The following is a 13,441-nucleotide window of genomic DNA, read 5'->3' as shown; positions in this document are numbered from 1 at the left end:
GTGCATAGTTTTTAGTAAATTAAAAGTCGAAAATTAATAAATCATTTAAAGATAACTTTTCATAAAAAGAAAACACGTTCATTTTAAATAATTGATTATTTATATTACATACACTTCTGAATTGAGCTGGACATAAACATAGGAACTTTAATTTTGAAAAGGATTTTTAATAATTAAATATGTTATTTTATGTAATATCCTTTTTGTTTCAAAGTTTTAGGCCACCTCCATCGATCATTTTCTGAATATATAACAGTTCTCTTAAATTTTTATGTGGAATTTTTTTCAAAGCCAGTAAAACTTTTTCATAGCTACCCCAATACCAGTTCCTCTTTTATTTTTTTTAAATACGGGAAATAATTAACTTAGTTAGCAGTAAACTCTCCTTGTTTTTTTCAGTCTTGGTAACTGAATTATAATTGTTCTCACAGTTTCACTTAGGAGAACGGTTAAATAATTCAGAAAGACCACCAGTAAATAATCAATTTAAAATCAGAAAGCAAAGACGATAAAATAAAAACTTGCTATAGTTTCATCCATGGAAAAATAAATAAGTTACTAAAATTATGGTCACTACAGTGTGGTAATTTATTTTAAAGAAGATAAAGAAATATATGTAAAAAACTATTAATATTTTAACTTAAATATATTTTTACTAATTAAAGAGATTAAATTAAAAAATTATTCAAAATTAATTATAAATTTATTCAGTTGTATTTATTTAATTAAGTAATAAAGATGTCAAGTTTAAGTTTGATTAAATTAATGATAATAAATGTGTATAAAAATGTTGAAATAATAATTTTTTAAGTGTTTCTAGATAAATTTAAATAATTTTTATTGAAAATTTATTACTAAGTATTGTAAAAACTGAAATCGATACTTGTCTATAAGTTTAGGATTTGTTTAAATTATTAAATAACAGCTTCAATATAAAATTGTTAAATATTCATACAAATTTAAAATTTGCTCACGTTAAATATTTTTAATATTAAAATATTTATAATGTTGTGTAGTAAAGTTATTTTAAAAAATTGTTAATTAATTAATTATTTTCAGTAAAAATATATAATAATATATTGTTATTGTAAAAATTTGTGTGTAAATTGGATAATATAATGTGGAAATTAAATAATTCACATTCATTGATTTATTTTATGTAAAATATCATTAATTAAAGATTTCTCGAAACCTAATGTTATTCTACGATATTTAATTTCTTATCATTAAAAATACATAGCAATCAACATCAATTAAAGTCACATTAAAAGTTTTTTTTAACTGAATACTATTATTTCTGAAAATTGTTTTACTAATTTCTTTTGAAAATATCAATAATAGACAATTTAATTTAAAACTGTTTACTAAACCATTGACTAATAATTTTCTTAATTAGCTAAGAAAGCATTTATACGTAAATATATGTATTTAGTTGAATTTGGTATGTACTTTAATATCTTTGATAACTTTTCTTGTTTGAAAAGTAATTTCTAAGTCATTCAAAAATCCAATAAGGTTCAGGATTAATTTAACTATACTAATCAATAAAAAATACAAACTGAATTAACAGTAAATATTAAACAGCAGGAAAATTAATCAGAATTATTCAAGGAACGAAACATTTGGAAGACACTGCTTTTGAAAGATGACTATTAATATTTACTTATAACAGATTTAACTTTTCAACATCGATTAAATGTTTACAACACCGTACAGTGTAAGTTTCCATTTACATTTTTTTAGGTGTTCCAATCCGTGTCCAGTATATTAGAAAACACGGTTGGTAATTACAGGTTTACGGTGCGGTTCAGATTTTGGTGCGATTAGCCCGAAAATTACGGCCGAAACGGAACGAGGTGAGCACATCGTATGCCAGCCAGAAACTTGTCCAATAAAACATGTACTTTCAATTCAAAGACGCGTTTTAAATGGCATGGGTGGACTGCACAATATAATAATCAAATGTACATTAAGTTAATTCTCTAATTGCCGGTTTGAGTTCGGCCTGCTCACGCGGTACGTTTTCCACTAATTTATGCGGCATTAAATACGCTGAAATCAATGGTCTCGAGAACGGCCACAAATCATTATTAATATTTAAGTTACGGCCGGCAATTAATGTCATGCGATGAAATTACAAACTGTGATCAAAACTGAAATAATCAGTGTGATTTATAAAAGACATTAACAAATAGAAAAATACGAACGTGATAATGGTTTCAAATATCACTAATTCTGTTGTTGACGTTTCGTTTATATTTTACGTCTCCCACAGGCTCGATTCTTCCACACTAATGCTTAAAGTTCTTCGGTTGCAGGATGTTAAAAAAGCTCATTAAAAATAAGGTGCACTGTTTGATGGTTGTGCTTTGGTCTTTTGTACCATTTCCACTTTTTTTATAATGTCCCAGACCGCATAATAATAGACAGGTGCATTATTTAGGTGAGCAGATCTAAATTATTTATTGTGTTTAAACCTAACTGAGTCACTTTTATGACAATCTGAACTCCCCAGACTATACTAAACTGATACTGAAAACAATCTGTATATGTTTAATGTATATATTATATATCTACTTTAATGTACTTCAAAATAAATATATCACTTTCAATTACAGCAACTTATTTATTTTTCAATGGATAAAACTATGGTAACTTATTATACTTTATTATTTTTCGTTGCTCTCTGAATTTAAAGCGATTATTTACTAGAGGTATTTTCCTTATTATAATTATTTAATCATAGGTCGAAGTAAAACTGGAAGAAATTGCTAATTACTTTAAATAACACAGATTTAATAATTAAAAATTCCTTTCAAAAGTTGCCATATTTATGACCAGTTTAATTAAGAAATATATATTCAACATTTTATACAAAAAGAATATAGTAGTAACAATAGTAAATTAATATTATTTCACACTAAATAAGAGTGTTATGGCTAAAATATTTAACAGTTCGAAAAGTTACCATAATAATGACCACTACTGTACAGTCGGCAGCAGAATGGCATTACCACTTTCCAAACAAAATCCCTTGCGACCCACTCTCGCTAAGCCCCGCCCAGAACCCCAAAAAAAATAGACCATAAAATCCAGGTAGACGTAACAAAGGGTCAATTGCGGGTCAAAAAATTTACTGTCGATTATATAATAAGTATTTCATATTTTTGGAAACACTTCTTGAGAAAATTAGAGATTGTCTAAATTAAAGAAACTTAGTTTTTGTAAATTATTATCACAGTTAGTTATAAATTAAATACAATAGCCCTATTTATAAAAACTAATAAAAATGTATAAAATTAGAAAAAAATTTTTTATTTTTCTCTCATCTGTTTGAACTAAAATTAATCCTATTGACATAAACTAAGATATTTATGATTTTATTAATATATAGGAAAGGTGGCCAACCTGAGGCTCTTTGAAGGAATATTTGTGGCTCTCGATAAATGTACCCCTTTTCCCTTTTAATTCCAGAATTATCAAGAGAAGTAAAATAAATGTTTAATTTTTAATATTTAAATTCAATACACATATTTTGTACTTTTCAATAAGTATAATTTTTGTGAACAAATTTTTTTAATACATTTTTTGCATAATACGCGAAACATTTTAAATTATGAAAAATGGCTCGGACTATCAAGGAGCTGACCACCCCTGATATACAACATTACTTTTTCATTAAACTATTTGAAAATATCAGTGTAAAATATTATGTAACTTGTATAAAATATGTTGTGTATTATTTCGCTTGTTTGAGAATTCATTAACTAAATGCTTTTTAGTATTTATTATAGATATTTTAAAATATAGTCTTACTTTTTAGTTGTAAGCAATTGGGATAATAAATAATTGCTCTTCATTGTCAAATTGCCAAATTGTAGTAAAAGTCTGTTAGTGTAACGATATATACTTTGATTGATAATAAACAATCAATTTTTTTGGTAAAAATTTATTTATTTAAATTAAATGCTTAATTTTAAGCAGTAAAATAACATTTATTTAATAAAATTTTTAGTTTTCAACAGCTAACTGTAAAAAATGTCTCAAATTTTTCGGAGATAAATTATAGGAAATTGAATTCTCTACAAAAAATGTCCTATAAAATTTTCCCATAAAGTTGATGGTTGCGTCAGAAAATGAGAAAAATGTCAAAATTTTAAATCAATCCAACTAATGTTAAATAACTTTTGAAAAAATGAATATATCAAAAAACTGTAAGAGACATTTTTTGTAGAGCGTTAAATTTTCTATTAAAATCTGTTTTGGTTAAAAAGTTAAAGAAAGTTAAAAAATTTTAAAATCCAAGAGAACACCGTTCCCGTCTTATTTAAACAGGAAATTAAAATTTACGATTTTTTTACCATTTCCAACAAGATTTTCGATACAAATAAGAAAAAAACAAATTTGTGGATTTTTTTGTAACAGTCTAATATATATTGTTAAATTATTTTATATTTATTTATAATTGTTTTATATATTTAATAAAATTTATATATTTTAAATTTTGGTTTATATTTAGTTCTTTTATTTCATCTATCATAATATCAAATATAAACGCACAAAATGTATTATATATAATACGATGTAAATTTATAAATAATAATTTTATAATAATATAATTATACTACTACTCAAAAATTTTTAAATTTACAGAAGTGTTCCACAACTATTGCGTTGAGATGGTCACACAAAATTGTTACTTACTAAAATACAAATAAATGTAAATTTGGGGATAATTTATGCGAACCCGCTTTTTCAGGTCGCAAACGAAACTCGACCTTAGGGTGGTAATGCCATTCTGCAGCATGTACATCGAATATAATAATACCATTAATATACTTAATACCTAATAATAGTTTCTTTTTCCAATTCAACTTTGGTTTCAATATTGAGAAACAAGATTTAACCTAGATAAACTAGCAATAAATTAATACAATCAAATGATATAGACCCGGGCAACTGTATGCTCATCTCATTTCGTTTCTGGTTTCGATGCGCAGCTAATCGAATCAAAATCTGAACTGGGTCACAACCTATAATTACGAACCGTTTTTTTAATCTACAAAAAGGGGCTAGAAGCACCCTTAATGGAATTAAACATAATTCAATGTATATCGAGAACATAACTTTAATTAAAACTACCTTTAATGGTTTTCTCATTTGGGTCATTAATTTAGTTTTGATGCAGGTTTGTTGTGAACAGATTCTTAAAAGAAAACGATTGTGTTACGATAAATAAATGAACGCTTTCAGGAACTTCCTGATATGACTCGTATGAGGTATTGAATGGGGTTTGAAGTCTTCATTGTTTTAAAAATTGCAAAAGATAGACAGGCGTTAATTAAAAACACAATCCTGAATCGAATGATATTTCCAGTAAATTTTTACTAACATGTATCGTGAATAGTAGCTTTTCTGACTGGGTGTGAGTGCATTTAATTAATGCATTGTATCTCTTGTGTGTTTTAATTATTCATTCTCAAATATTTTAATTAAAAATCCCGGAACAAACGGCGACATTTTAATTCATTGGAAAAAACGATGTTACAATTAGTTCGTGCTTCGTTAGAATAAGCATGGTAAATTTATAGGGGCACCTACTGCCAGAAGAGTATGATTTAATATCCCCGTGGTTTTCATGTAGAGTACGATAATAAAAGGTTTTTGTTAAAGTTTAAATAGTCGTAATTTATTGGATCTAGATAAACGGTTTCATTCAAAGGCAGTTTAATTTAATTCGAGATTTAAACGGGAAGATTGCGGGATGTGATAAACGAGAAGTTTATTTAAGACCTACATAAATTTATATATACTGAATCAAAACAGTGCGACCGTTTTGCTTCCCAAAAATTCATAAATTGTTGAAAACTAGCCGACTTTCCATTATACCTTGACATTAAGGAGCAGTTTTGTCAAATATGATTCATTAGCGAAAGTACAATGTGGGAGATCCTGACTGAATGACTTACATAAATCATAAGCAGAACACTCGACCATTGTCGACCAATGTATAGCTTAATTTGCATATTTAATACCAAAAATCAAAATCAGGTTTAACATTGATTTACTGTCTGGAATTTTATTTAAAGAGCCGTTTTATTTACATATCCAGTAAAGTATCAACTTACAAGTGAATATTCTTTGAATATATGTAGAACAAGAAGTGGTAGTTTAAATTTATTAACCAACACTTAAAAAACAAGATTTGGAAAGATGATACTAACCTTTATATAGACCCAAACTGTTGTCTTCAATTAAATCGGAAATGAAATGGTCATGAGAGTTTGTTGCACATTCCTGCATTAAGCCAGTCAGTCGATAATGTTGCACTAACAGAAAATGGAACTTTAGCACACTACACATTCAATATTAATTCAACGTACAATCAATTTCCTCATTAACGATACTCACGCGCAATATTCAGTTTGTGAACGTAATTTGTCAAAAGAGGACTTGTGAAATTGATAAGCACGTAGAAACCAAGATCAAACAGATAGGACACGTTTGTGTTAACAACTTTATGTTTACATAATATGCTTTATTCAATTTTATAATTAAGACTAATTAGTAAAGATTTTTTTAATAATAAAATTTATGCATCGAATAAATATTATCTGATTTTCTCTGAATATTCTCAGAGAGATATTTTCAAAACAATTTCTGCTAATTAAACATGCACTCGTAAATAATGATTAAAATGATTAAAGTGGTTAGTTCCAATTTCAATTAATAACAAATAATTCACGAACAAATATTCAATTTGTCCTTTCCAATTAATTTTAAATTAAATTGGGAATTGCTTTATATAAAAGTGGTCACAGTACTTTCACAAACAGACTTCAATATTTAATAATAATTTTTAGAATTGTCAAGAGTGGTATGTTAAAGCAAAACTACTACAATTTTTTTATAAAATGTGAAAGATAAATTAAACCTTTTCTCTTAATATTAATTTTATCAACTTTTGTTGAATATGACTGGATTCTTTATATTTTACAATATTTAATATATTTTCCATGATTTTCCATTTTATTTATAATATATAGTAATAATTATTATAATAATTAAATTAAGTCATTTAAATAATAAAAATTTAAAATAATAATAAAAATAATATTAATCTTATTATCAATAAATTTTATAAAATAATAAGCATATTTTTCCATTATTTTATTTAAAAAATAATAAAATAATTAGAATAATTAAATTAAATTATTTAATATAAACATATAATTTGTCTACTCCATATATATTAAAACTTCCAAACAATTTCTTTACTATTTGGCTACCCATATATTTAAATAAATATTATTTAATTAAAAACAATCATAATAAATTTTATATTAATAAAATTAATTATATAAAATGACTATATAAGTATAATATTTATGAGTTATGTTTTTATTATTTTGTTTAAAATAAATAAATAATAATAAATTATTATAATATGATGTTTTTTAAATAAAAATTTTATATTAAATAAATAACAAATATATTTATTATAATAATTAATTAATTAAATTAATTAATTAAATAAACTTATTATTTAGTTTAGTTATAATTATTACAATTAAATTATTTAATATACACAAATATTATTTAATTTATATAATTTATTTTTTAATTAAAATTATAATTGAATAAATAAATATAAAATAATAAAAAAAACATAGTTTATTTTATGAAATAGTAGACTAAAATAAATTATGATTTTAAGACAAAATAATATTTTAAAGATAACAAATTTTAATAAATACCGCTAATTTTATAAAATTACTTTAAAAATTAGTTTTATTTTACGAAAAATTTCATCATTGCAAAACCCACAATGAACTCGATCAGTATTTAGACTATTCCGAGAGAACGATAAATTCGTCCGAACATTATTGAAACAACTGGCCGGATGTTTGAGTCAGTGTTCTCGTTTTGTCTGGCCCTAAACGTGTTCAACGTTATTATTGTGTTTTTACTTGAAATTTACGAGGCAATTAAAATTCGGGTTTCACCTAAACCCTCCCAAATAAAAAAAAAAACCGTCCGTTTAAGTTCGATGATGGAATTTAAAGAAAATTAACCGGGAAATTTTTAATTGAATTGCACCCATCAATGCGACGAGGTACGACGAAATGTCTTTCTTCGGTGTTTCCGAGATAACCCAATAACTTTTTAAAAGTTCTTTTACTGGACTTTAACGGTTTGCGTAAAGAAAAACAGAAATAAAATCATGTCTCGTAAACGACGTTATAAATATTGATAGGAATAATCCAATTACAATAAATTTTAAAGCTGTCGTTACTCACGGCGAATTTGTTTTAAATTACATGCCCCCTTACCCACGATAGTTATAACAGTGTAAACTAGCTCACATGCACTTCATTAATCTACAGATGTTGTATTGTTGTAATAATGCTTACAAACAGTTACATTTCGCAGTGTTATTTTAATTTGAAACGCGTAATTGTTTCGCCTTGTCTCACGAATAAAACTTACTGTTACCGATTCATGTCAGTTCGATTGTGGCTCGTTTCCATTCAATTCCTGTGTTTATATCGAAACGCGTGCGAAACAAAGAGAAATCGTTGGTCGGTTTGGTTGTCTTTAAATTTGTGAAATAGGTCAGTCAATTGTTGAAACCTTTGGCCTAGTATTAATTGCCAATGCGACGTTAATTAACGGAATAATTATGAGCGGGGCCAATCAATTCCTGCAGCCATGGGTGAGAAGCTTGTGCAAGATGTCATAAATATGCCTACTACATCTCTTTTGCCATTGTTCAATTGGCATTAAATGCTGAATATGAAATGCAGGCTGCATTAATAAGGCTTAGAGAAAAATTTATTGCTTAAAATATGTTTTTTTTTTTCATAACAAGAGTTTAATATTAACATTGTTTTTTATATTTGTGTTACAGGTTTTGAGTAACTGAGCCATGCAAACAAAAAATATAAACCTGGAAAGAGCGCCGAACAACGTTGAGGATGATATTCACCGGACTGAATTATATGAGGTAATTCATAATATTCATAAGCACAATCAGAATAATGGTCATAATTCTATTCACATATGTAGTTGCATTCATAGCAGTAGACATAAAAATATCCAGTCATAATTATGTGAAAATCATATCCAAAAAATTGGTAATCTAAATGAAAATGACATAGCCACGAAATTTGGTAAAATAATTAAATATAGTTATACAGTAGTGGTCATTATTATAGCAACTTTTTAAAATGTTAAATGTCTTAGGGTTCTATTTCTGTATATAAATCAGTCTACGAAAGCACTGAACAGAAGAATTGAAACTACCTTATAGCATAATTGAACCGCCACCATGTTTCACTACGGGTGTAACAATTTTTTGTTGTTGTTTTTTCCTGAAGAATGTTTAACATATACAGAATCATTATTTTTTTATAAATTAAATTTAGATTAGTCATTAAAATCTATTCATTCCTTGTAGTTTTTGACTCTGATCCTAAGCAAGTCAAAATTGGACTTGACCCCCATTAACGATTTTCTCAGGGTCCTTGAATTAATTTCACCATGCCCAATTTCTTCCAGGTTAGCTTTAATTTCAGTTGACACAATTGGATTGTTTTGAAGTTTGAATTATTCAGTTATCGATTTTCTTTAAAGTTTTTCAAAGCCAGAAAAATTTTTTCGTAGATACCACATGACCAGTTCCTGTAATTTTTTTAATATGGAAAATTCCTAACTTATTTCTAGTTTCTCTCAGTCTGGGAATTATAATTATTCTTACAGTTTCACTGAGACCAGTGATTAAATAATTATAAAAAACAAAAGAGTAAAGCATCAATTTAAATTCAAAGAGAAATGAAATAAAATAAAAACTACTGTACTACTGTAAATGGTAGATTTATTTTGAAGTAGTTTGTTGGATATATATAAAGAAATATATACAATAAACTATTAATATTTTATCTTTAATAAATATATTTTTACTAATTAAAGAGATTAAGTTAAAAAATTATTGAAAATTAATTATGAAGTTTTATATAAAATATTTATTATTTACCGACGTTTATTGATTTTAAATATTTTTAATTTATTAGACTTTTTTTGTAACTACCACTTGGCTGGCTTCTTTAAATTTTTTAATAATACAGGAAACGATTGACTTATTTAAAGATAAACTCTTGGCTGCCTCTTCTTGTTTCTCTCAGTCATAGCAACTTTGAATTATAATTTTTCTTACAATTTCACCTTGATCAGTGATTAAATAATTGCAATAAGCAAAAGATTATCAGTAAATAATCAATTTAAATTCACAGAGAGCAATGAAAGAACATAAAGTAAAGAGTTGCTACAATGTTGTACACGGGAAAATAAAAAAATGTGCGCACAACAATAACAGAAAAAATGTATACATTATGTATACATGTATTGGCCCAGTTCAAAAAATACAGCTAATTTTTTTTATAATATATTTTAATAAGTTGCTATAATTATGGCCACTACTGTATATACAGTAAAATAAATTTTTATTTTAAAATTAAATTGTAAAACATATTTATGAATTATAAATGAAAGGCCAAAATATCCAAAGCCAAAAAATTGAAAATTTTATAAATGGATAAATTTAAGTTTGAAAACTTATCAGAATATTTTCCTCCAGTAGACAACAGGCATATTATTAATGAAATGAGCACGATGCACTAAGAATGAGAAGAAATAATATGGCTGCTACATCATGATAGACATAATGACATAGAAAAAATGTAAAACTGGGTCTTCGGATTCTAAACACACGTTACTAATTTTATAAAATCATATGAGATGCAGCTACATGTAATTATAATTACCTGTAATCGTTGCACTTGATCATCAACGTCTCAGACCAATTAACGTTAAAAACTGAGCCATTAATTTAATTAGATTTAATGGCACCTTTGGACCATGAGAGGAAATACAGTTTCTATTTTTTTATTAAATGGGTGCTTGAAAACTGGAATTATATTTTTAATTTATTTATTATTATGTAACTATTGTGGAAAGTTTATTAATTCAATATTAAGTTTTGAAGGATACTTGTTAAACATAGTAATTATAACTTTAACATCCACGTTAAATTCTGGTGGAATTATTGATCATCAACTGAAACTTTGAAGTTTTCAAACTCATCTTACAGAATCTATAAAGCTTAAATTTATAGTAGTTTTAAATTAATATGTGTAGTTCTCCGAGGTACTTTCAACCTTCAAAGCTTTAATCCAATTTGCTTGAAACTAAAGGTAAATTTATAAACTCGAAAGTTTTCAGTTAAAACCATCAATTTATTGACTCACTACACTTAAATACAAATTCATTAAACTCTTAAACCGAGTATAAAAGTCGATACACAACCCGAATCTGTAACGTGCAATCCCATAATTTCAACCCGTGTTTAACGTCGAATAATTGATCGTTTCGTTTCGTTACCAGAAGAGCCTGTTAATGATACAGCAGCAACACCAGACACATCGAAGTGGAACCCACAACAACAACAACAACGGAGGCACCGCACGCCCCGAGGCGATTCTCAGGGATGGCCTCGTGGAGAACGGCGATGCGCCGCCCCTGCCACCCAGATCAGCGATTATTTTTACCCCTTTGCCCCCACAGTCTAAGCCGCAAGGTGAGTAACCCTTCAGCATTCGTTAAGTGTTTGGGCAGGGACGGTACGCACATTTTTAAATTCGAAAAATAATCAGTATTTATGTAAAAATATGTTTTTTCTTTATTATCTTAAATAAATATTAAAATAATTAATAATACTTACAATTATTACTAATATTAATATATCAATATATTACTAATATTTCGAAATGCAATTGCAATTTCTGTATTTAATATTTATATGATTATAATTTTAAATTTTCCTGGAGAAAAAAGTTAAGTTAATGTATTATATTTTATGAATCACTATAACAAAATTATTAAAATCTACCGACTAATTATTTTTTATTGCCACTTCATCAATGAATCAACGTAACAATAAACTTGATTAAAGTTTTTTTATATTACAAAAAAATTATATAACTGTCTCCCAATCTGTCGTCAATTAAGGGAATTGTATTAAATAATCAGTTTGAAAACTTGGAACTGTTAAATTAACGGAAATCTTGGTAGAACCTTGAAAGAGTGGTGATAAAGTCGCTAGATAAAGCGACGAACCCTAATCAAAAGAAATAAAGATAAATTAATTAAAAATAATAAACAAACGATTTTTATTACATTCAAACAGGTTTCTTTATTGTTTATATCAACTATAAACTTAAACTGAATTACGCAAGGTACAATTAATTTTAGTCTTATTGTATTTCTATGGCAACTGCCTAACTGTTTTAGACGTTGACAGAATAATGATACAAAAAAATTCAATAGGTATTTTTAATAAAAATTCGTATTGTATTGAAATATTTAGGCCTGAATGAACAATAAACAATAATTGATGATAGTATTAGAATATTAAAAAACGTTTAACTTAATCATCATTTTTGTTTTTCCATTAACGTAAGTTATGATTGAAAATTATATTTATTGAACAGATAAAACTTTCTATAACACATCATTTGATTTATTTTATGTTCTTAGTAAAATGTCTGTTAATATTCATTTTATGTATGAGGAATGTTTATACCAATCGAAAATATTTTAAATATTCAATTAAATTATGTTAAAATATATATGGTGTTCCACTGAAAAGTACAAAGTAAAACATTAAATATATTTTAAAATGTACAAAATTAATTGTATATAACAAATTCCCTGTATAAATTTGAGAATTCTAATAATGATAGCATATAGCATTGACCCTTGGTTAACGTGTATATCAAAAATGAACTTTCTAACATCAAAATTGGTTTTTTTATAGACATTTTAGTTGAACCAGCAATCTATCAAACTTTTTGGATAAAAATTAATAACCCAAAAGCTGTGGGATATAGGTATAGGATATGATACAGCCACTTTGTTTTCAATTACATGTAGAAGTTAAATTTCGAAAAATGTGCGGGGTTTTCCAACTAATTCATCAATTGTTAATAATTAATAATAAATTTAAGTTTAAGCTTATAATCTTAAGTTTTCATTGTACTTAAAAAATAAAACTATATATTAATTATCATTATTAATAATCAAAGAAATTAATAATTTTAATAATGTATATTAAATAAAACTAAAATAAATTTCATAAATTGTGATTGTCAATATTTAACTTCTAATCTTAAGAAAAAAATTAAATTATCCTGTTTTTTTTATAGACAGTTTATATGTTCTCAAAAAAAGGAAAAAAATATTATTATTTATAAGTACATACTTATATTCACATATTCTTGTTTAAATCTTTAATAATTATGATCTTTTTATATTAAATTATTAATTAAATAATAGTAATTTATAAAGAAAAAGTTACCAAAAATAATGAAAGAAATAAAACAGT

At 25.9% G+C, this 13,441-nt stretch overlaps 1 protein-coding gene across 1 annotated transcript in view; it reads left to right on the top strand.

Moving 5' to 3' along the window:
- LOC109595245 (uncharacterized) overlaps positions 1–13,441 on the top strand; it is a 54,573-nt gene that overhangs the window by 5,630 nt on the left and 35,502 nt on the right. The window contains exons 2-3 of the mRNA XM_049969490.1: positions 8,912–9,007; positions 11,443–11,635. Of these exons, the coding sequence (XP_049825447.1) occupies positions 8,930–9,007; positions 11,443–11,635 (271 nt within the window). The 5' untranslated portion in view covers positions 8,912–8,929. The remainder of the gene's footprint in view (positions 1–8,911; positions 9,008–11,442; positions 11,636–13,441) is intronic.

Source organism: Aethina tumida, chromosome 7 (assembly GCF_024364675.1).
Source record: "Aethina tumida isolate Nest 87 chromosome 7, icAetTumi1.1, whole genome shotgun sequence".
NCBI classification, from domain to species: Eukaryota; Metazoa; Arthropoda; class Insecta; order Coleoptera; family Nitidulidae; genus Aethina; species Aethina tumida.
This window is presented reverse-complemented; position numbering and strand designations above follow the sequence as displayed.